The sequence below is a fragment of the Bubalus kerabau genome, chromosome 3, assembly GCF_029407905.1.
Source record: "Bubalus kerabau isolate K-KA32 ecotype Philippines breed swamp buffalo chromosome 3, PCC_UOA_SB_1v2, whole genome shotgun sequence".
Taxonomy (NCBI): domain Eukaryota; kingdom Metazoa; phylum Chordata; class Mammalia; order Artiodactyla; family Bovidae; genus Bubalus; species Bubalus kerabau.
In genome coordinates, this window is record NC_073626.1 from 81,745,881 (window position 1) to 81,769,850 (window position 23,970).

The 23,970-nt window shown below is 40.2% G+C and overlaps 1 protein-coding gene across 9 annotated transcripts in view; it reads left to right on the plus strand.

Moving 5' to 3' along the window:
- The window catches only part of STK39 (serine/threonine kinase 39), a 320,485-nt gene that overhangs the window by 231,105 nt on the left and 65,410 nt on the right, over positions 1-23,970 (plus strand). For all 9 annotated transcript variants that reach the window (XM_055572347.1, XM_055572346.1, XM_055572348.1 and 6 more), the window contains one exon: positions 23,277-23,329. In XM_055572347.1, coding sequence (XP_055428322.1) covers positions 23,277-23,329 — 53 coding nt within the window. The remainder of the gene's footprint in view (positions 1-23,276; positions 23,330-23,970) is intronic.

The following is a 23,970-nucleotide window of genomic DNA, read 5'->3' on the forward strand; positions in this document are numbered from 1 at the left end:
CTTATTTTTGGTTGATCTGATTTGGGGGGGCCCCTTGTATTTCCTTCCTCTGTTGCTTTTGGTTCCTGCCTAATTCTCCTCTCTGGGTCCATGTTGTCCTCTGCCAGAGAACAGAAACATCTCAGAGGGGCCAGTCACCAGGTTCTCTATGGAAGGGGTGCTGGTGGACTTGGACGTGTAATTCATATGAAATTCTGAATAGTCCCATATGTTCCACATATTATGTTTTGAGAGTATGCCGCCTATTGGAAATGGGGGAGTAAACATTGTGAGGAAAAAAAAAAAAAAAACTTAAATTGGGTTGTTTTAAGCCAAGCAAGAATTTCTTAACTAGAAGAGCTTTGTTGATGTGCATGGAAAATAGCGTATTGATTAATGACTTGGAAAAGGGGAATTGGTGTGATATGCCATAGAGATGTTTAGAGGTGCCAGAACTCAGGTAAGCATTGTTTAATCACACAATGTACATGAATGACTTATTTCCACTTTGCCTTTTTCCAGAGAAGACCTGAGATGATTTCCAATAGGAAAACATCAAGCAGGAGAGAGAAAACGAAGCTTAAAAAATGAGCTTTTTTTCTTTTTATTTTTTTATTGAAGGATAATTGCTTCACAGAATTTTGTTTTCTGTCAAACCTCAACATGAATCAGCCGTAGGTATACATATATCCCTTCCCTTTTGAAAATCCCTCCCATCTCCCTCCCCATCCCACCCCTCTAGGTTGAGCTCCTGTTTGAGTTTCCTGAGCCATACAGCAAATTCCTGTTGGCTATCTATTTCATTAAAGCTATTTTGAGAGTGGAAAGAGAATTGGCCCAGGAACCCAAAGTGGTATAATTACAGTCACTGAGAAGTAAATTTAGCTCCCAGCTTCTTAGCAACCAGAAGATTATAGTTGTCTATGTAGTTTTCCTTTTCTGATAAAAACAAACCTGTACCATTAAAAGATTACATAGAGGGGCAAACTTTTGCTTGAAACCAAATTCAAGAGAAATTTACCTTGTGGTTTTTTTTCTATAAAGCACTATGGATAACATAGCAGAAAGCTTGACTACCTGTATATTTGCAAAAAGTGCAAAAAAAAAAAAAGTGCCGTTTAATTGTTTTTCCCTTAGATTGACCCTCCTTAAAGGTCAAGGGCTTGTCCTCATTGAATTACAGCATAAAAGAATCTCTTCAGGGGCTAAACCAGGTTCAGGTCTCTTTTGTTTCTGCTCAACAACTCAGAGAGGGCCCTGAGCTTAGAGAAGTTAAGGAGGGGCTGTAGGCAGGAAGAGAAGAGCCGTAACTCCAAGTTAAGAGTCCGACAGCCACAGTGCCCCTTTGCAGGGCATTGTTCAGAGAAAAGTCTTGAGCAGATGCTAGGTGAGCAACTAGCGCGGTTGCCATTCTCACAGGCGCATTCAAGAAGCTGATTTGTACAACACTCAGATGGAGGCGTCCTCCTTTGCACACCTGCTGCAGAGAAGGAACTATGCGGATAGATCATACAATCACACACAAAAAGGCCTCTAGTCTTTCCCCCAGGTATTTGGTTTACACCCCATGATTTTGAACCATACTATACAAGAAGTATTTTTAGCTTGAGCGGAAGTACTTTAGGACTAGATGTGATTAATGGCTTCCTCTTCTGTAAGCCTGAGGTAAATACATCCTTTAGAACTTTGATTATATTAAGTGCTGTGTTTTCAATACATCTCTAAGAGTTTTGCTTTGGAGTTGGAAGGATTGCCTTTTTTTTTTTTTTTAGTGTTAGCAAATGTGCATCACAAACACTCACGTTAGGTTTGGGCATGAATCACTTGCTCTGGGAGACGCCTGGTAATTTCGATCCTGGCTTCTTGCTAGGTAGTAAGGTCCCAGCAGACAAGGACCAGATCTGTGGTTTTTTCTTTTTTAATTAAATTAAATGCCTAGCCACTTCTTTATTCAACTATGTATATGATCAAAATTCACTTCCTTTTCTTATTGCAATATAATTGACATATAACATTATATTAGTTACAGGTATACAACATACTGATTCAATATTTGTATTAAAAGATGATCAGTAAATCTAGTTAGCATCCATCACCGCACATAGTTACAGTTTTTTTCTTGTGATGAGCAGTTTCAGGGTCTACGCTCTTACCACTTTTCAGGTATATAATACAGTATTATCAACTGTAGTAACCGTGACCGTGTGTCTGTTTTGTTTATCTCTGTATGTTCTATGTCTCATACATCCCCCCCATTAGAAGAGCTTATTAAATACTTATTTAAAGGATAAATGAAGCAGATTCTTACCGTCCTGTATGTTATGTAATTTAGAAACAAAGACATTATTTAGATTTATTAATGAAAAGGAAATTGGATAGAAGCCCTTTTGAGAGTGGACTCAATGTTAGGCTATATTAGGAGGTGTATTGTACCCTCCATTCTGATAATGCATAAAATTTAAGGGGGGGACGCATGCATGGGGTTTGTGTATCTTTACCAGGTGGCGTTGTCATGTGCTGAAAGAGAGACCTCTGTTAACTCAACCTAATTATTTTGAGATTCCCCATTTTGTTGCACATATAAGCAGTTTACTCCCTTTTATTGCTGGGTAGTATTTCATTTTATGGATCTACCTCATTTTGTTTGTTCACTCACCTACTGATGGATGGATGTTTTATTCCCCACTTTTTTAACTATTATGAGTCAGGCTGCTGTGAATATCCATGTACAACTCTTTCTGTGGACTATATTTTGATTTCCCTTGGGAAAATACTTAGTTGTAGAATAGTTGGGTCAGATGGTAGGTGCGTGTTTAACTTTTTAAAGACACTGCCGAAACAGTTCTCAAAAGTGGATTCTCCACCTTCAGCAGCAGTCTACGTGAGTGCTAGTTCCACTGCCACTTCTGAGTGTGCCACGTACGGTGCCAGTACTTGGTATGGTCAGCCTTTTAAATTTTAGCCATTCCAATAGGTGTGTAGCCGTCTATGGGGTCACACAGAGTCGGACACGACTGAAACAACTTAGCAGCAGCAGGATCTCTTTATGGTTTTAATTTTCATTTCTCTTATTAGAGACATTTAGCATCTTTTCATGTGTCTAACAGCCATTTGTTTATCTTTAAAAATCTTGTGTCAATATCTTATTGAACTGTCTTTTTATTACTGAGCTGTAGGATTCCCTTTTATATCCTGAATGTGTCCTTTGTCAGATGTATGTATTGTGATTATGTAGTCTCTCATACTTTGCTTTCTTTTTGGTTTCTCAATAGTGTCCTTTAAAAGTTTTAAACTTTGATTTTAAAAAGTTTATTGATTTATTAATGGTTTGTGCTTTTCATATGCTATTTAAGAAATTCTTACCTAAAGGCTGCAAATACTTTCTTTGCTTTTCCTCTTTTTTCCTAAAAGTTTTACCATTTTGGGTTTTACACTTAGAGTTGCTTATATTTTAAGCTAATTTTTGTGTGTGGCCATAGGGTAAAGGTCAGTGCTCATTTTTGTTGTCCTTACAGATACATAGTTGCAGCCTTATTTGTACAAGGAACTGAAAACTTGTCAAAAGTTTGTTATAATTAAAATAATGTTTTGGGGAGGACTCAAAAGAATAAACTCAAATTATTTCCCACCTAAACCATACACCTATTGATTCTTTCTTTCAAGCACTTTCTCTATGCTTATGTATGTATTTGTAATTATGGTAATTATTACCATAAACATGACTTTGTAAGCTACTCTGTTTAGCTTCAGGTAACATTAGTCTATTTGTTTTCAGATTATCATCTAAACCTCACCCAAGGATCCCTGTTTCACTGTTTTTTTCCAAAAGCACTCACTAGTTGTTGCTTTCTTTCTTTTTTTTTTTTTTTTTTTAAGTCTGAGCTCAATTCTTTCCTTTTTCTTTTAAGTCTTTTTTACCACATGATGTTGAATCATTGTAGCACATCTTCCCTTTCAAGTCTTAATGGATCTTTTTAAAGAGATCCCCCCGCCTCCCCGCACTGCATTATGAAAGTAATACATGTTCATTAGAGAAAATTTGAAAAATACAGAACATTATAAAGAAGAGAATGATTACCCATTGAACCATGACTCAAGGTAAGCACAGTGAACATTTTGGTATATTTCCTTCTATTTGTTTTACTCTGCATATATATTTTTTGTTGTTCCAATTATACTACATATGCAGTCTTCTGTTTTTTATACTTAGTATTACATTAGAACCATTTTCTCATGTTATTAAAAATCCTTTATAAATGACATTTTAATAGCTACATAATATTGCATCTGGTGGTTATCCCACTGCAGTTTATTTAACTGTCTCCCTATCATTGGGGATTTAATTTGGTTCCAGATTTTTGTTACAGAATTAATGCTATAAAGACTGGCCTTATACAGAAAACCGTCAGCTTTCTCATTTTATATGTCAGATTCATAGACGTACAATTAGTAGATCAAGGGGTATGACTACTTGGAAATTTTGGAAACATTGCCAAACAACCCTGTCAAAAGAGAGTGTATTCCCAATAGCAGCAAAAGAAAGTCGAAGGCACTGTATCCTCGTGAGCATTTCGTGTTTCCTATTATCATTTTGTAATCTTTGCTAATTTAATTTGGGAGATTAAAAAAGTAGTAATTGGATTTTTAGTTTGCGTTTCTGTTCAGCCGAATCTCATAATCCCCAGATAGACAAAGTCAGAGAGGGCATGAAAAGACCCTTTGTTATAGGATGTCCAAGCTCAGTAAAATAACTTACCCCTAATAAGAAGAAATTGAAATTTCTATTATGACCTGAAAGAATTCACACTATGTCCCAAAATGTGTGTGAGTCTTAACAAAGCAAGCCTAAGGCTTTCCCTTGAAATTGAAAAGTTTATTAAAATAGCAAAGAAAAGAAATTAGGTTATTCCGAACTTATTTGTTCTTAGTGATTACCTGCTGCAGCCTGGTGATTATTTATTTCCTCTTTTGAGTGCTCTCAGATCGTCCCTTTAATACTGAGATGTGGAGGAGCAGCCTCTTCACAGCAGCCTGTTTCCTCTCCTTTCCTAAGTTCTCCCTAAAAAGACAGTGCGCATGTTCTCGCCCTTACTCCTCTTCTATAGTGGCAGTAGGAATCTAGGCGCTGGGTGTCCCTACTGGCTTTTAGGGAGCAGAAGCAGGGCATCTGCAGGAAACATTTCACTTATGAGTATCCAGGGGGTTCCGCTCTTCTGAGTGCTCAGCCAGACAGATACCCAGACAAGCCTGGAACTATATGTCGCCTTCTTCCATTCACATCTCTGCTCCAGGATCTGTTGTCTGTTGACATGAGTAAAGAATATTGTGCCACTTAAGAATAGTAAGCCCAGTTACAGACAGAGCTTAGCAGAGCTCTCAAGTCTAGGGCCAGTATCATCAGGCTTGCCTGATACCAAGGGGAAATCAATGCTGTGACATCTGTTTTCCCACAAAGGCACATGGTGACATGTTTCTGCCTCACATGGGGTCCTGGGGTCATGTCTGAATGACTAAGAAGCACTGGGGTGAGTTAATGATGGGGAGCCCACTCTGAGCCTCCTTTGCCCGCTTCACCATCTTCCCACCAGGGCGGCAAGTCCTCTTCCTGTCCAACCTTCGGAGAACTGTGGTTTTGGTCTTCGCACAGTAGACACACAGATCTGGGCTAATCCCACAGAAAAATATTTGGAATTATACATTGATCTTTAGTAAATCTGCCCTTGTCTGTTTTAATGTAAGAAGCACATAAAGGGGCATTGACATTCCTTAGTCATTTTTTTCCTTTCTTGAGAGAGTCGAATTTTCTCTATGCTAAGCGTTTACTTGCCAGTTTATTTTAGGAACTATGAAGTCTGGGAGTGACCTCAGTTTTGTTACTGCTTCCTTCATAATATAAGCAGGTCCCTTGTTCTCTAAGTGTGCGTGTTTAGGGAGAGGATGCTGGGGATGGAGAGTCGCAGGATGGGATAAACATTTGAAGGTAAAGAAAGAGGTGTTTCTGGTCCCAGTATCTGAGACAGGACAGCAGAGTAGACATCTTCGATGAGCGTCAGTTTGCCCATATGTAGAGTTTCTCTCCAGCTCTGAATTCTGTGACTGGTCATAAACCCACTGGGCACAGTCTGTATATCATTTTGTCTGTCTGCTCTTTCCTCCCAAGACTTGTGTTGCCTACCTGTGTCATATATGTAAGTTGAATGAGTTTCTCTGTTTGCCTCATTTAAAACTCACTCACATAGATTTGATCTCCTCTTCCCAGTTAAAATGGCATGTTATACATGGTGCTTGAAATTTAAATAATTATATTTGATGCATATTTTTACTTTGTTATTCTTGTCAGCAGAAAGGGAGGGCAAGGTAGGAAAGGACCCAACTCTTCTCTCTGATTTGCTTTCAAGAACTACCCATTAGAATATTTTAGAATTGAAAAAGTAGTAATATTCCTTGAAATTACTATTCTAACATTGAAAAGAACTTAAAAGAAAGTGTGTTGGTGATCACATTCAAGATACTGAAGTGAAACTAAATCAAGTCTTTATGTGTCCCAAGCAAAGCAAGACTGTCATCAGAGGCATCCTTATTTCTAGCTCTACAAAATCCTTAAGAGTGGGAATCTTTTTTTTGTCCATAACCAATCAGAAGCACAAACAACATTCTGGACACAGGAGGTTCCTAGAACAAGCTTGAATCATCAACAGCCACCTTTGGTACCAGCTCCAAGCTTTCTAAAATACACAGCTGTTTGGCAGCCAGCTTCAGGCTCTAGTTCATAAAAAACCTTTTGGGTCATTTTTAGTGTTTTTATTAATGGTCACATCAATGGGCTGAGAGGAGATCAATTTGCTGAAGCACAGACAAAAATGAATATTGTATTTTTCCCCTCCCAGTTGGCCCAGTAGGAGATCCTATTAGTGTTCTAAAAAGTTATATAATTAGCATGGCACCCGCTGCTTGCTCACTTGGTGAGCCAAACTGGTTTTTAATGTTCAGAACACAAAACACGGAAATGCCATCTTCATAATGCGCCATGCTGTCTCTAATAGCCGAGAATGTTTCTGATGACAGATCTGTAATAACAGTGATGATGAGAGTCACAATTACACAGCACTCTGAGCTTGGAGCACTGTTCCCTCAGGCCTTCATGAGTCCATGGAGGCCCTCGATGGTGAAGAATATATAATATGAACGACGTGTGTGGGGAGCGGCGGGGGGTCCTCTGGTGCAAAGGAGAGTAAGTCGTCAGAAATGCTGGTCAGGCCATCAGCAGAATGAGTGCTTTTGTTGTGTCTCTTTCCTCAGGGAATTCCCCTCATCTGGCAGGTGGGATTTTGTACCCCAGGCATTGTTTCAGTCTTCTGCTAAGCCTCTCTACCTTAACATAAACCATGGTCTTTGATTGGACCAAACGAAGTGGAGAATTTAAATTATTCATAAGACGAAGGGTGGTAGGATGGGTCGTCAGGAGAATTCTCAGCTCGTCGTGGATTTATTTCACTTTCTGAAGGTCATCCAGGAATCCAGAGCAGCCCGTTTCCATCTCTTCAAACTCTCAGATGGAGAGTGTCATTCTCCGCCTCTCCATTGATTCAGCCATCCCTGGGACTCTGAAGGAGGTACAGAGGCCTTTCCTCCCTGACCTCTTGTTATGTATTGGGTCTTGTGGTTAGAATCTACTGTAGAGGACTCCATGGAGGATTGGATGCCTGCACTGCTCCAGTGAAGGGTTAAGATCTCAGGGCAGGGGCCAATATCTGATATGAGGAACTCAAAGGCTAAAGAATAAATTTGTTGTTACTGTTGTTGATTTTTAACAAATACTGACTAGAATGCTTGCTGTGTACCAGGCACTCCATGCCTTCTTTCTGATACTCTGTTTGATCATAGCTCTGGCTCACATAGCAACTTAAATGCCCATAGCCCAGAAACACAGTTTTTAGCTTATTTGGGTATTGATGTAGGGTTGGTTACCTGCATACCTAGAAGTTTTGTTAAGTGTGCTTTTGTTTAATGCAATGGCATGCAGCTGGGCTCCCCTGGTGGCTCAGATGGTAAAGAATCTGCTTGCAATGCAGGAGATGTGGGTTTGATCCCTGGATCAGGAAGATCCCCTGGAGGAGGAAATGGCAACCCACTCCAGTATTCTTGCCTGAGAAATCCCATGGAAGAGGAGCCTGGTGGGCTACAGTCCATGGGGTCACAAAAGAGTCAGACACGACTGGGCAACTAACACTTTCACCTTTGTTTCATGCAGCTGGGAAGGAGCAATAGTGTACCATTTACTTCAGTTTGATTTCATCAATATTTATTGAGAACTTACTATGTGGCGGATGCCCTGCTGGGCATGCTGGGGAAGACATGATATCACCTCATGGCTCCTCCGGCCCATCTTTTGGATTCTCTATTTTTACTTAGAGTGCTCATGACCATTCACCTTGACCAGCTGTTTATTTTCCTTATGGATATTTAGTGGCTTGCTTATTTTTTTTTTTAATCAACTAATTATCTGAAATTTTATTACACTTGACAAATAATAATTATTTTATTTTGCTTCAAACCAGTGGAAGAAAGAGTCTCTCCTGATCGTTTTGGAAAGGGCCCCTGACTTTTCTTTCTGGACTCCTATCCCCTCCCTAGTGTAGCAACACTACCTTTTGTACTTCCTTTATGAAAAGCATATCTGTCAACTTATTAGTTCAGTTCAGTCACTCAGTCATGTCCGACTCTTTGCGACCCCATGAACTGCAGCACACCAGGCCTTCCCTGTCCATTACCAACTCCCGGAGTCCACCCAAACCCATGTCCATCAAGTTGATGATACCATCCAACCATCTTATCCTCTGTCGTCCCCTTCTCCTCTGCCCCTCAATCTTTCCCATCATCAGAATCTTTTCAGATAAGTCAGCTCTTTGCATCAAGTGGCCAAAGTATTGGAATTTCAGCTTCAACATCAGTCCTTTCAATGAACACCCAGGACACGTCTCCTTTAGGATGGACTGGTTGGATCTCCTTGCAGTCCAAGGGACTCTCAAGAGTCTTCTCCAACACCACAGTTCAAAAGCATCAATTCTTCAGTGTTCAGCTTTCTTTATAGTCCAACTCTCACATCCATACATGACTACTGGAAAAACCATAGCCTTGACTAGACAGATGTTTGTTGGCAATGTAATGTCTCTGCTTTTTCATAAGCTGTCTAGGTTGGTCATAACTTTCTTTCCAAGGAGTAAGCATTTTTTAATTTCATGGCTGCAGTCACCATCTGCAGTGATTTTGGAGTGCAGAAAAATAGTCAGCCACTGTTTCCACTGTTTCCCCATCTATCTGCCATAAAGTGATGGGACTGGATGCCATGATCTTATTTTTCTGAATGTTGAGCTTTAAGCCAACTTTTTCACTCCATGAGGCTTTTTAGTTCCTCTTCACTTTCTGCCATAAGGGTGGTGTCATCTGCATATCTGAGGTTATTGATGTTTCTCCCGGCAATCTTGATTCTAGCTTGTGCTTCTTCCAGCCCACGAGTACATCAGTTTCTCATATGTACTCTGCATATAAGTTAAATAAGCAGGGTGACAATATACAGCCTCGACGTACTCCTTTTCCTATTTGGAACCAGTCTGTTGTTCCATGTCCAGTTCTAACTGTTGCTTCCTGACCTGCATACAGGTTTCTCAAGAGGCAGGTCAGGTGGTCAACTTATACTAAAGCAGTAAACAGCAAACAATTTACCGAATGTACTGTATAAATACTTCTGAAGAGTGAAAGCTCCTATATCCAGCCTGACCTCCTTTATTAAATTTTCGCCTAAGTCAAGAGATCTAGAAAGCTAAGTCAGTCCCAACACTTGTCAAAGATCAACTGACCTGGTTTAAAGACCAGTGACTGAAAAAAACAAAAAAACACAGTAAAGGAAATCCTTGGGTATATTTTTTATTAGTGATTTTTAGATAAGAAAAGTGCATGAAGCGTGCAGTCATACTGAGTCCTTCACTTTGTGGTGCAGTAACACTCATGGGCATTGATTACTAAACATTCCCAGCATGTTTTTCAAAATCACTGAAATTTTGAGTTATGGCTCCAAATGGTTCCACAATTCACACATGAAAATCAGTTTTATTATTTGATGATTGTACAGCATGTGTTTGAGCATAGGCCAGCAACTGTTTTGAGCATTTGGAATAAGGTTAATAGATTATGTTACACAATCTGCTTTTGAACCATGCCCTCAGATGTGCCATTCATGGAGGAGGTGATGTACACCATTGGAATATAATCTTCATGATTCAGCCACGGGTCTTTCCAATTTTGGTGAACTGAGTGGACACTTGGAATTTTCCAATATGGATGGTTTGATTTCTAGGTCAAGTCATCAATGCCATTTTATTTACTTCATCTAGGATTGTTGAAGGGATGGTTTCTTTCTGAAACATTGTAGTGAGTGCCATACATTAGTGTTCCAGAGGCCAAAAACAAATTTAGTGTTTGCTAAAGTTTAATGTAAATGTTGACTTTCAAAGATTTGCCAGGATCCAGTAAGAAGGAAGAAGGCATCACAAGGTGGCTGTGTTTTAAAGGCCATTTTGTATTAACAGTAATAGCCATGCATTTAGAGCAGCAGGCGGGTTTTCGAAAGGGCGTCCAGGGAAAGCAGATAAGACCAAGCTTCAGATTTCCATTCTCCTGCTCATGGTGATCTTCAGATTTAAAAAGAAAATCAATTTTGTTAAAATACCTGTAAATATTTCCAGGTATTTGTCCTCACTTTAAATCATATGCAAATAATGAACTCCTTCATTTCAGTCCTGCTAGTGCCAGGAACTGGAGAGTCACTTATGATACAAGTCTCAAAAACAAGTTTGTTGGTTTTTTGTTTTTTTTTTTTTTTTTTTTGGCCTTGAGAGAGGTTTGGATTTTTTTAATTTTTGTTTTCATATTACTCTGAATAAAGGTCCTGTCCTAATCCAGCCTCCTGACAAGTATGGCTTGATGTGCTCCAATATACATTTATTTCCTTCAGATGCCCATCAGCAACCTATCAAATGCTTAGTAACAAGGTTATTTTCTGTGCAACTGCGTATTTTATAAATAGCCATTTGCCAAAGTAATTTCAGAAATGTCCAACTTGAGGATTTATGCTGTCTTTGCCAAAGGGTCATCCACACTAGCTTGTAAATACATTTAATTATAGGCCATTTCTCTGAAATGGATCAAAAAGGGGAAATACTTGCTCAACCTCATTTATCATTAAATTTAATTGTCTTCAGATCTCACCTGTGGAAAAGCCAAGGAGACCTGTGCTTATGTTTCTACCCTAGAGGACATTGCTGTTAACATTTATTATTCATTATGCCTTTATAGTTTTCTCCCTTATTGGATGGGTATTTTATTTTTATTGAAGTATAATTGACATACATTCTATTAGTTTCGGGTGTGCAACATAAAGATTCAATGTTGTATGTTTTGTGAAATGTTTGCCACAGTAACATCTGTCACCGTACATACAGAATTTTTTTGTGATGAAAACTTTTAAATTTATTCTCTTAGCAGCTTTCAAATATACAATAGAGTATTATTATTTAAAAAATTTTGTATTAAAGTATACTTGATTTACAATGTTGTATTATTTCTGGTGTACAGCAGAGTGACATCAGTTACATATATATCTATATGTATTCTTTTTCATATTTTTTTCATCATATTTATTTTCATCTAAATATTCATTATAGAATATTGGATACAGTTTCCTGTGCTATGCAGTAGGATCTTGTTGTTTATCCATTCCATAGATAAAACTTTGCATCTGTTAGTTCCAAACTCCCAATCCAATTTTCCCCCCTTGCCCTCCCCCCTTGGCAACCACAAATCTATTCTGTATCTCTCTGATCCTGTTTCTGTTAAGTTCATTTTTATCATAGTTTAGAGTCTACATATAAGTGATATCATATGGTATTTATCTTTCTGACTTTGCTTTGTATGGTTATCTCTGGGTCCATCCATGTAGCTGCAAATGCAATTATTCTTCTTTTATATTGCTGAGTAATATTGCATACAATACAGTATTATTAACTATAGTTGCCTTACTATGCATTATACCCCCATGGCATATTTACTTCATAACTGGAAGGTTGTCTCTTTTGACCCTCTTTGCCCATTTTCCCCACCCCCATCTCTGGTGACCACCAATCTTTTCCCTATATGCATGAACTTGAGGGCTTTCCATTTGTTTTGTTTTTTGTTTGTTTCACTTATTTTTAGTATAGCTCTCCCTGGATTGGGTTATACATATAAATCAATAGGGAAATTACAAGAATGGGAAAGTTAAAGCATGGTTCTTGCTATTTTTGTAATCATCCATCTAAGGTTTAAAGAATTTTATTATTGTCTGCTCACTTTACATTATTGCAGCTCTTCTAATGTTCTTTTATGTCTTCTCCCTTGATTAGTAGCACAAATTCTTTATAAAGCTTTTAAACAAAAAGTTATCCTTTCTCTGTTCTGAAGCAACATAGTTCGGTGTTCAGCTGAACAGGTGTGCAAGTTTTTGGCCAGCCACAAAGCCTCCTTTTGACCTTCAGACACCCTGCAGCCCGCCTCCCTTAAGCTGGTTAGCCAGCTCTCCAGGAGAGGGCATAACATAATTCAGTCTCCTACGGGTTCACAGCAGAATGTTACCTCTGCTTCCCACATATGTTTTAGCTAAAGTGAAAGATCTATGTTTCATCATCCCACAGACCATCAGACTCCTTCCAATACTTGTCAGAGTTCAGTCATGAAATTGCCCATAGCAGCACTTGGCAAAGACACTTTGGGGGTTTCAGGAAGCTGTCTGCTTAGGCCATTAATTTCTCCAGGTTCTCTGAGCTCCCTCTATTGAGGTAAATCATCAGGAAACAATGTACCTTGGCTGTATTATTTCAGCTCCCAGCAGAAATGCCATCATTCAGGTAAGATTTAATATTGTGCCTTCAGCACATGGGGGGAAAAAAAATCCCATCTTTTGTACCACATAGTTGAAGACATTTATATGAAAAAAAGTTTGTCTTTTTACACCATAGATTTGAAGACATTACTCACTTTCCCTTATGAAGGGGCTTCCATAAAAAATTTCTCCATGATACTAATGCAAAGGGGGGAAAATGTGCCTTTCATGTTTCCTTTTGATAAATTAAGAACTGTATCATGCAGTATTTCCTTTTTTGTCTTAGTTGCAAGCAAACAGAGCTAAATTTGGTGCTCATTTGGAGTACTTGACATCTCAAGCATGTGTAATGTCTCTTTCTGTGTTCATTTTAACCAGTTTCTATTATTTTTAGTAATCAGGTGTTTGGTTATGTATTTGATTTAATTTTAAAAGTACTTACCATCCTTTTTGCAAGGATTAAATGAACCAAAGAAGTAGAAAAGGAGATGCTACTTGCCCATAATAGAGTTTGTAATGGTTTATGCCTTAAAGAAATAAACTTCTATTGTCTTGAAAATTACTTCTTCCTAGAATCCCGTAAATATGTTCAGCCCTACCCACCTCCCCATATACTATGTCTGCTGCATAAATATACTGACCCTGACACAATGTCCAGAGCCTGATTGGACTTCCACTGAATCCATGTCTTAGAGGTACCTTGATGTTTTTATTGTATAATTGACTTGGCATGTGGATGCAGGATCCTGATTCACTGAAGAGAGGTTTCTATCACAGAAACATAGATGAATCTGGGTTTTTTGCAGTAAACCCTAGCATACTTCAGACTTTCATATACAATTGTTCATGAAATCTGCTGCTTTTATCAGTGGTTTGTCATCAAGAGAGAAGTCGCTCAGTCATGTCCGACTCTTTGTGACCCCATGGACTGGAGCCTACCAGGCTCCTCCGTCCATAGGATTTTCCAGGCAAGAATACTGGGGTGGGTTTCCATTTCCTCCTCCAGGGGATCTTCCCTACCCAGGGATCAAACCCAGGTCTCCCACATTGTAGGCAGATGGTTTACCATATAAGCCACCAGGGAATTCATAAGGCACACACAAAACCCTTAAGAAATGCATGTTAAAATTTTTCCTGCTACTAAAAATGAGCTCCAGGGGACTTTCCTGGGGGTCTAAGCGGTTAAGACTCTGCACTCCCTCTGCAGGGGTTATGGGTTCAATCCCTGGTCAGGAATCTAAGATCCTGCGTGCCCATGGTGTGGCCAAAAATAAATAAATAAATAGAAATGGTTTAGTCCAATCCTTTGATAAAAGGGATGAAGAAACTGACTTTTAGATAGGTGAATTTTGAGTAGCCAAGATTGCTTTAGTCCGTGAAAAGCAGCACTGTGGCTGGCAGTTTAAAGGGGATTTGGAGCTGGAAAAAACAAAAATGTAAACTCCAGCTTGACTGTGTTAACTGCTCTCACCAGCCCTGCACATGAGCTGGTTTTTGTGCGGTCACTCTGTCTCCCTTTTGCCCTGTAGGTGAAAATGGGTTCAATAAATATGTTCACTGTGCATAGTGAATGCTGAAAAGAACTGCTACCCAGGAAGCAGTTCCATAATCTTGACAGGAAGCAGAGCCCTTACACAATAATCTATTTGCTCATGATTTACCACAGCTCAGATGTAACACAACTGACTTTGTACTGTGTAGGTCAAACATTTTTCAAATTTGATGTATTAAGCTCTGAAGAAAATGTGGCAGAATGTTACCACTTTAAAATTTCTTGGTGGTAGGTACATATGTGTTTGTTTTATTACTGCTCTGCATTATGCTGTATGTCTGTCATGATTTTTGAAAGTGTGTACTGGAGAAAACAGGATCAAACGTGTTTCTTTACATTGGAGAGTGGATCAGGTAGAGGAGAGGAAGCAGTGTATCTTCTTGGCAGGCATGGAGATTTTCAAGAGGTTTCTGTGAAAGAAGCACAAAACGTTGAACCCAGTGTGGATTATTTCCAGATGAAAACTATTTTTTGTCAATGGCAAAAGGCGGTTATTTATCATTTTTGCATTTGATTTATTCATAGATGTCAGCATGGTACAGAGCATCAGAAATTTCTGTATGCAAGGCTCTGCAGATGCAGCTCTAATTTAAGTGTCCGCTGTGTGGAATCACATGTAGCCAAACTGTATGCTTCCTGCAGGCTGCAGATCTGAAGTGTTCTTTAGGTTGCTCCATGGCCAGCAGGGTGCGGGGAGGGCAGGGATGGTGGTTCAGAGTCTGTAGCCTGTGGTTCTAGTCGCAGAAAAACCTCCAGACAACCATCATGTAAGGTCACATTTTTGGATATGTCAAGATAACTTCCTTAAAGAAAACCTTGTGAGTGTGTGTGTGTGTGCATATGTGTGTGTGTGTGTATATACACACATCACTGCTCTTGTTTTTTTTGTTTTTTTTCCTTTTTTTGTTGTCATTGTTTAAAGGAACAGTGTGATGTCCTGATCTATCTGACAGTGATCACAGGCTGTGTGATGCTGCGTGGCTTCACGTAGACTAGATAGAATTCTGGAGGTTACCAACTTATGCTTTCTAGGCCATTGGCATATTTCTGGGTGCCTGGAGGTATAATGCTGAAAGGTATTTTCACTTTCACTTTGTAGGACACTCATAGATCCAGAAGGCTCTTTTGAGGCAAGGGGTTGGGGGAAGGGGAAGTATAGAACTCAGTTACTGTTCTCACACTCCTGAAACATGTGGCTTGTGGTACATGAGATACATGCATGTAGGAGAACTTTGATTTCAGGCGGGGTTTGGGACGCGGGGCTGGTGGGCACAGCGGTGGCTCTCCACCTTTGTTTCTGCCACCATATCAGTCATGTGTGAAATGTGTCCATACCCATCGGTAATACCTCGCATTGCATGCAGTCATTCTTAACTAGGGGTAGGAGTGTACTGGGGTGGAAAAGCCTGTTCCTTTAGAGAGTATGCCTCCACCTCCTGCCTGCAGTTTGAGAACCACCAGTGGAGATTAAAAGAGCAGTCCTCTAGGAACCTCGGCCCCTGGTTTGAGTGTCCTTTGTAATGGCTGCTAAGATAGGACTGACGCCTAGTAGGTGATCAATAAGGATTTAAGGAGTGTTGGGTGAATTAACCAGCTGTGTAGTCTTTAAGCAAGCCACTTAATCTCTTTGGCTTCTGTTTCCTCACCCGAGGAATGAGGGAAATGGACTAGATGACCTCAAGGGCCCCTTTCGGTTGTAAAATTATATGATTCCGTGATTGGACCTTTACCTCAGAGGAAGATTAATTTGACAGGAGTATGAAGGATGGATAGAGTGAAAGCCAAGAAAGAGGGAATGCTCCTTTATCTGAATTAGTCTAATATTTCCTCCCCTGCGACTGTAGGTCAGCTCTCATTCTCTTCATTCTCTGGGAAGATTGCAAGCTCGTTCAGGACTGGAAGCATGACCTACTGCTCACCTCGGAATTTAGGGCATCATGACGCATGTCTGTGTGGTGAGGGGGCCACATAGTGCTTTCCCTCAGTTCGTGTCATCTGTGAGGGGAGCTGAGGAAACTGCGCCTGAGACAGGGAAAAAGCAGGTGAGGGTCTGGACTAGACAGTGAGCTCAGGTGAGTCCAGCTGGTCTCACTAGCTTACTGGCAGACCCTGCTCTGGGAAAGCCCAGAGGCTGGCCGCAGTAAACTTCTCTCTTCTCTCCCTGATTCTTCAGTTACTGGCCTTACGTTGTAGGTGTCCATCATCTTACCACTACTGTGGCATTTTTCACATCTCACGGAGTACATTTTTCTTCCTGGGCTACACATTCATCTACCAAGGGTTGCACCGTTACCTTTTACGGCCCTTCTCCCTTCTGCTACATCTTTAGTTTTACCTGGAGTTTCTCTATGTCTGCATGGCGTCTTCTTTGGTCATTAAATCATTTGTTGTTGTGTGCAGCAGATAATGGTGACCTGCCCTCAGTCAGTAGTAGTGGAGCTTTAGGGAAATGGATGATTGGAGGAGTTTAAAAAGGGCATAGCCCAGAGGTCATGGTAGGTGGATGATGATGGCACAAGCAAGTCTTGGAGGGTCATGCTAAGGATTCGGAATTTTGCTTTAAGAACAAAGGGATGGAAATGGAGGCTTTCAACAAGGGAATGACAAGATGAGGTTTCTAGGAAACAAGCTGACTGGATCCTCTGGAGACCATGAGCTTGAACAAGAGACCAGTTAGGAGCGCCTGCAAATTAAGGGGCTGGTAGAGCCTCAGGTTAAGGGTTGTGCACTGGAGAAGATGATACGTGATGTTGATTAAGTTCTAGATTTAGTCCGGATCTGCTGTCAGACACCTGGTTTTGGACATATCCTTCACCCTTTCTAAGCCTCCTCCATTTCCTTGTCTGTCAAGTAATAGGGGATAAGAATTGTCCCTACTTCGAGGGTTGTTTTGACCATGGAATGAAGTAATGATGTGAAGTACCAAGCATGTACCAGCAGATTGGAAATGCTGTTCATTATTTTCCCCATCTCACAGCTGAGCAAACAAAGTAGAGGCCAGACGAGTAGAGGGCAGATTTGAAGTCGGACTTCTCGCCACCATCCATGGTATTTTGTCATCCATGCCAGCTCGCCTCCTGGTGTGGAGAGAGTCTGTGTCTATTCCTGAACCCATGGGAGAGGACTTCAGTCCAGTGCCAAGAGTAGGAAAGAAGCTGAATGTTGCCCCTAGTGATTCCTGGCCCGACATGTTTGAAAGGTCCCCATCCTGCTCCCGATAAGGGGAGACACTCCAGGAGTCCCGGAGTGTGTGGCTGTCTCACAGCTTTGCCCTGACCTGGAATCTTGGGGAAGAGTAAGGAAGAAGAGGGCTGTTGGTGGTTATGAAAATCCCCTGTTGCTTAGGAGAGAGGGGCCACCTCTGGATCCTGGGACACTCTGTCCTTCCTGCCCTTACAGGGGCCCTGAGTGGTGACACCCCAACTGTATCTTTCCCCCTCAGAGCTTGAGGAAATGGTTGGCTTTCAGCCTCACTCCAGAGCACCCTGTGGTGGAGGGCATGCAGTGCCAGTGCTTAGAGTTTATGATGCCTTTTGACAGCGAGCGGTCTTTGGACTGCTCAGCCTCTTGCTCAGATCCAATTCTTGGGGCTCATGTGTCCCTGAACAGTTGTTGGCATAGGCTGAGAGACATTACCATGCAGCTGAGGGATGCATATAGTCCTGAGCTGGCCTTTTAGTTTGGGAGTCCTCCAAGAGCAATAAGTCTTTCAGGCTGTCTTGACATGGTAAATTAAGAGGTGCAGAAAAATGCTACCCCCTGTAAAATATATACTTCAGTTGTCCGGGCCTCCTGCACCTCCCTCACCAGGAGGGGTACGTGTTCACTCCCGTCTGTCTTCACCACCCTGTTAGCCAGCTGCCTCAGTCAAAGTGTTCACTGTGTCCCTTGCAGATGAATTGAAAGAGCAAAAAGAAAACTCCTGTACTAAGCAACCTGTATCTTGGAACCCCTCGCTTTGAATGGATGTGGAAAAATAATATTTAACAAAATTAAGCTCCAATCCTACTTGACCCTAACCAGCTGGTGCTGGTTTCCCTCTTTCAATGGGGAATATATTTTTCAGCTGGCAGAGTCCCTGCATCTCCCTGTTTTTTGGTTGTTTTTTTTTTTTATATATACTTCCTGCCATACTCATTTAAAAGTGCCTGCAATGGTGCTTTCAAATTGTTTCTGAGAGTATAAATTGATGCAACATAAATGAAGAGGAATTTGACAGTATCGGTCAAATCAAATGTGAATGCATATATCCTTTGACCAAGCAATTTGCTTCCAGAAAATTTATTTTTATACTCACATATTTGCCAAGGGACCTAAGAACAAGGTTATTCACTGAAGCATTGTTCATAATAGTGAAAGACTGGAAACAATCTACTCACAGAATGGGAACTGGTTAAAGGATAGAGCAAACAATTGAATACTGTGTAGCTATAAACAAACAGAAAAGAATGAGAAAGCGCTCTGTGAACCAATATGAAGAAACTCCAAGGTATACTATTAAGTTAAATAAAAGGCAAGAGGCAGAACAGTGGATATAGAATGCTATTGTCATCTCCCACTGTATTAAATAGGCTCGTGAGAAGGCTGTGTAGTTGCTAGTGCATATGTAAAACATCTCATGAAGCATACACAGAAAGCCTATAGCATGATTGCCTCAGTGAGGGGGGCCAGACGGATGAGCAAAAGGAGCTGAGAGGGCTAGATTTCACAGAATACCCACTGAACCTGTCTGTTGCTTAGTCACTCAGTTGTATCTGACTCTTTGCGACCCTATGGACTGTAGCCCACCAGGCTCCTCTATCCATGGAGTTCTCCAGGCAAGAATACTGAAGTGGTAGCCATTCCCTTCTCCAGGGGTCTTCCTGACCTGGGGATTGAACCCAGGTCTCCTTCATTGCAGGCAGATTCTTTACTGTCTGAGCCACCAGGGACACCCATACTATACTGTACTTTTTGATCTTTAAACCATGCTATCACCTATTTTAAAAAAGAAATTTCCTGCCTGAGCCCTGTAGGTATTTGCATTTGTGATGCAGAGGTGTTGTGCCTTAACCAATTTAAGAGTTTGTTCTTTGTTTTGTTTTGTTTTATTATTTTTAGGATTGAAAGAGTTTTTAAGTTACCAGAGGTCACCTGGGTCTTGAAACTCTCAAGTTATTAACGTTTGCCCTGGAAAGTTGCATATAGTTTCTGGCCTTAAATCATACCTATTTTCAGCTTTCCTGAAATCAGGAGTATCCTGTGCCATATCAATTAAAGTAAATGTACTTTCAATTAAAGGTGTTAAGTATGAGTCTGAAAAGATTAATTCTTTATAAAAGGATGACCTTCAGTAGTCAGATCCAATTAGGCATTTTTCCAACTATATTTCACCCTGATGGGAGACGTCTACTACACATACTCAATCACTGTGATCTTTTCAAAGGTGGGTATTTTTGGTTCCGAATTAAAGGAGAATGACTTGGCTAGGCAACCTCCATAACTTGAGCCACCATTGATGTGCACAGAGATTATGGATGTTGGATATTAACTTCGTGGGATTAATATTTAAAGAATCACTTCCAAGATTGGGTGACAGAAAGACTGCTGCTTACTCTCTTTTGCTCACTCTTACTCACTCTGAGGGATCCTGCTGCCTGTGGAGAGGCCCACATGCCAAGAACTGAGGGAAGTTTCCAGTCAACAGCCAGCCTGGAGCTACAGCACCCACCTAAGCTGCACCCAGATTCCAAACCCACAGAAACTGAGATAATAAACACTTATTATTTGAAGGCAAAAAAAAAAAAAAGAATCAGAATATGCATGATGATGTTTTGGTTACAGTTCTTATACCTCTCTTCCATGACCTTAGTAGTAATGTTAGTCACTCAGTTGTGTCCGACTCTTCTTGACCCCATGGACCCCAGAGGAGCTCACCAGGCTCCTCTGTCCATGGAATTCTCCAGGCAAGAATACTGGAGTGGGTTGCCATTTCCTTCTGCAGGGGATCTTCCTGACCAAGGGATCAAACCCAGGTCTCCTGCGTTGCAGGCAGATTCTTTACCATCTGAGCTACAGGGAAGTCCATGACCTTAGTAGAACAAAATAACTTAAGACAATCTGATCAAAGGAAAGAGGAAAGGAACAGTGGGATACATTAGCATCAAACCTAATTAATTCTCATTTTCTCCCTCTGTCATTTCATTATTTATACACCATAAATACTGGCTTTCCTGGTGGTTTTTTTTCCCACCCCCCTCATTGAATTGTTTTAGTCCTAATTGAATCTTTGCTGATACATAACTCACAAGACCAAGGTTGTAAAGTAAGTGAATGCTTACTGATCTTCTCATGGTAATGTGCAAATGTTGGGGAATACTTTGTTTTCTCTCAAAAAGTAAAGGGAATCAAACATTTCTATTTGCAGTAGGTATTTACAGTATAGAATTGTTGGTCCTCACTCTGCCACTCATTACCTTTGTAAACGTGGAAAAGCCATTGAATGTGCTCATCAGAAGTGGGAAACAAGTAATACCTACTTTGCATGTCTCAAAGATTGATTGTTGGGATCTAGTGAAATCTGTTATCACTATTTCTCAAAGTGTGGTCCTGTGATCCCTGGGGGGTCCTTGAGACTGTTCAAAGAGCTTATGAGGTGGAAACTATTTTTATAATAATATTAAGAAATTATAGGCCTTTTTCACTCTCATTCTTCCACATACGTATGGTGAAATTTCCAATGGCTGGCGCCACGATATGTGATATTGCAGCAGATTGAATATGAAGGACAACATATATCAGCTACCTCAAGCCAGACAATAGAGAGGTTTACAGAAATAGAAAACAAGGCATTCACTGATTTGTTTTTCTTTTAGAAATTAAAATAATTGTTCCTAAAAATTCTTTTACATTAACATATGATATGCTAATTATTATCATTTTCATGTAAATTAATGAATATTTTTAAATGAATTAGTTTTAATTTCCGATACAGTAAATACTGATGGACATAATCAGCACAAACAAAAGCTCTTTAGGGGTCCTTGATACTTTTTAAGAATGTGAAGGGGTCCTAAGACCAAAACATGTGAGAACTGCCGATGGATATGAAAGCACTGTGCAATGTGTGATGACACTGTCGTGTTAAGAAAATGCAGGCAGCGTGCACATAGTCCTGCCACTGCAGGCACTGGTTGGTGCCCACTCCATCTTCAGGGCAGGTTTATTTAGTCTGGGGTCCAAAATCTCTGAACTATCTATATTATAGTTGCCTGCAATTTCACATGTTGATCATGTTTCTACTTTTTTGTGTGTGTGAACATCCACAATTTTCACAGTGTTCAGATCCTCAGAAGGTCCTAAATGAAGCCCAGCTGTAGCAATTGCTAATATCTGCTGGTCCCATTTTTGTCTCCCAGAGGAGTAACGATAAAATCATGGTCCAGGCACCAGAGAGGATATGCCGAGGTTCAAGGCTCCCATGTCGATACCGTGGGCTTGGGTATCTCTAGAGTTCTTGCCCCTTTTCCTCCCTGCTTGTGGGAGCTGTTAAATGGGTTAGCTTCCCGAGGCACTAGGAGAAGGGCTTTCTGTCAGTCAGTACTATGCCTTTGCCATCTTTCTGAGCCTCCTTTCACCTGGTGTCATAGGGTGTGGTAGGACATAACCACCGTCAGTTTAGGGAACCAAGAAGGCTCGGAGACTGATGTCATCAAGATTCAGGCACTGTACTGAGTTACCCAAAGTTTTAGAGTATCAAACTGCAGTATTAGAAGATTTGATCAAACTGTCCTGGCATGGGAAGGAGAATGTTCATGGCTGGGTATTCAGACTGTCTCTGTCTCAGCCTTGGGCACCCTTGGCAACAGAGCAGAGTTGAGTGCATACAGAAATGACTATTTCATATGTCCTCTTGTGGTTTCTTAAAGTTTTTTTTTTTTAATTAACTTTAATTCTAGCAGCTGTTGAGAGTTACTCATAATATTTTAGTGTTCTTATGAGAAATTAAGACCATTCTAACTCACTGGCCCTTATCATGTCTTGATATTAATATGAATGGAAAACTCATATATATATATTTTTTAATATAGCAGTTGTGTACATTTCAATCCCAAACTTCCCAACTACCCTTCCTGCATGGTTATCATAAGTTCGTTCTCTGTCTATGAATCTGTTTCTGGGAAACTCATATCTTAGATATTTACTTGTTCCATATTTCCCCAGTGTCATTTAGCTTTTTGGTTGCATGTACATATGTGTGTCTGTTGTACTTTTATGTAGTCATGTAAAATTGTTCTCAAGTTTTATATATTCAGTGGGCAATTTTGCAACCTTCACAGGTCCCCTCTATTTAGATAAAAAATGTAAAAGCAAACTACACACCTTATTCCAGCTGTTTTGTTGGATGGTTTAATGTATAGTGCTGTCATGAAATAACCGCTAAGACTATCCCCTTTGTTTCACTTTTAAAAATAATTTGATAAAATGCTATTTTCCAAGGAAAATTTGAAACTGTATTGAATATTATTTTGCTAGACTAAAAGCTTCTGAAAATTGTAATTATAGAATTAAATTTAAGGTTACTGATCTGGTGTAGATTTTATAAAAGGAACATTTCTTTTTAGAATTTTGTGATATAATCATGTTTGTATGAGGTAAATTCAGTCAATTCAACAAAGACTTTCCTTTGTTATTGTCACAGCTGCACCTTCGAGTTAAAGAAGTGTTAGAGGTAGCCCTAAACTGTTAAATGCTCTCTGTGTGTCGGTAGCAACTTATAAAAATTGCAATTCATTTATTTTGGGTAAACTCTGCTTCATTAGAGTTTAATATGCTATATGTTATGTATTTCAGAAACTCCAGGAAGGAACTTAATGACATACGATTTGAGTTTACTCCAGGAAGAGGTAAGTTTCAATTGAAATTATTATTTTATTGCTACAGAGAGCATTTCAGAAATTGATTATAAGCGTGTGGTTATAATTTGCTATTCAAAAATGCATTCTCTAACAATAGAGGAGGGAAGGAAGGAAGGAAGAAAGGAAGGATTTGTAGTAATTGCAGAGAATCCAAACCACACCTACTACTGATTGTATGAATTCTAATGACACGTGCTGCACAGAATACACACACTTATAAATTAAATCTATTAGCTCAAGCGTGAAAAGAAGTGCTGGCATGGTGATGCAGGGCCTCAAGGACATTATGATGGGTGTGATGAGATGCGCGTAGCAGTCCTAATTACGGTTGAGCAGCAAGCCATGACATCAGACCAAAAGGTAGCATACTTGGCCTCTCTGTTGTCCGTTCTGATTATACGAAGCCTGTGTTGAGCAGTGTCTGGGCTGCTGCTTGCTACAGGCACCACTAGGAGGCTTGGTAGGAACAATGCCAGTCTGGCAGCAGAATGTAATTTTAGTATTTTGAGTAGTTACTAAAATAGCGTCAGGGCTAGACTGGTTGCTCTTTTAGTGCTGGGATGCATGGAAGTCATCGAACCATGTCCTGTTTCTAGGTGTCTCTAGCACCTGGCAAGCACCTGGTATGC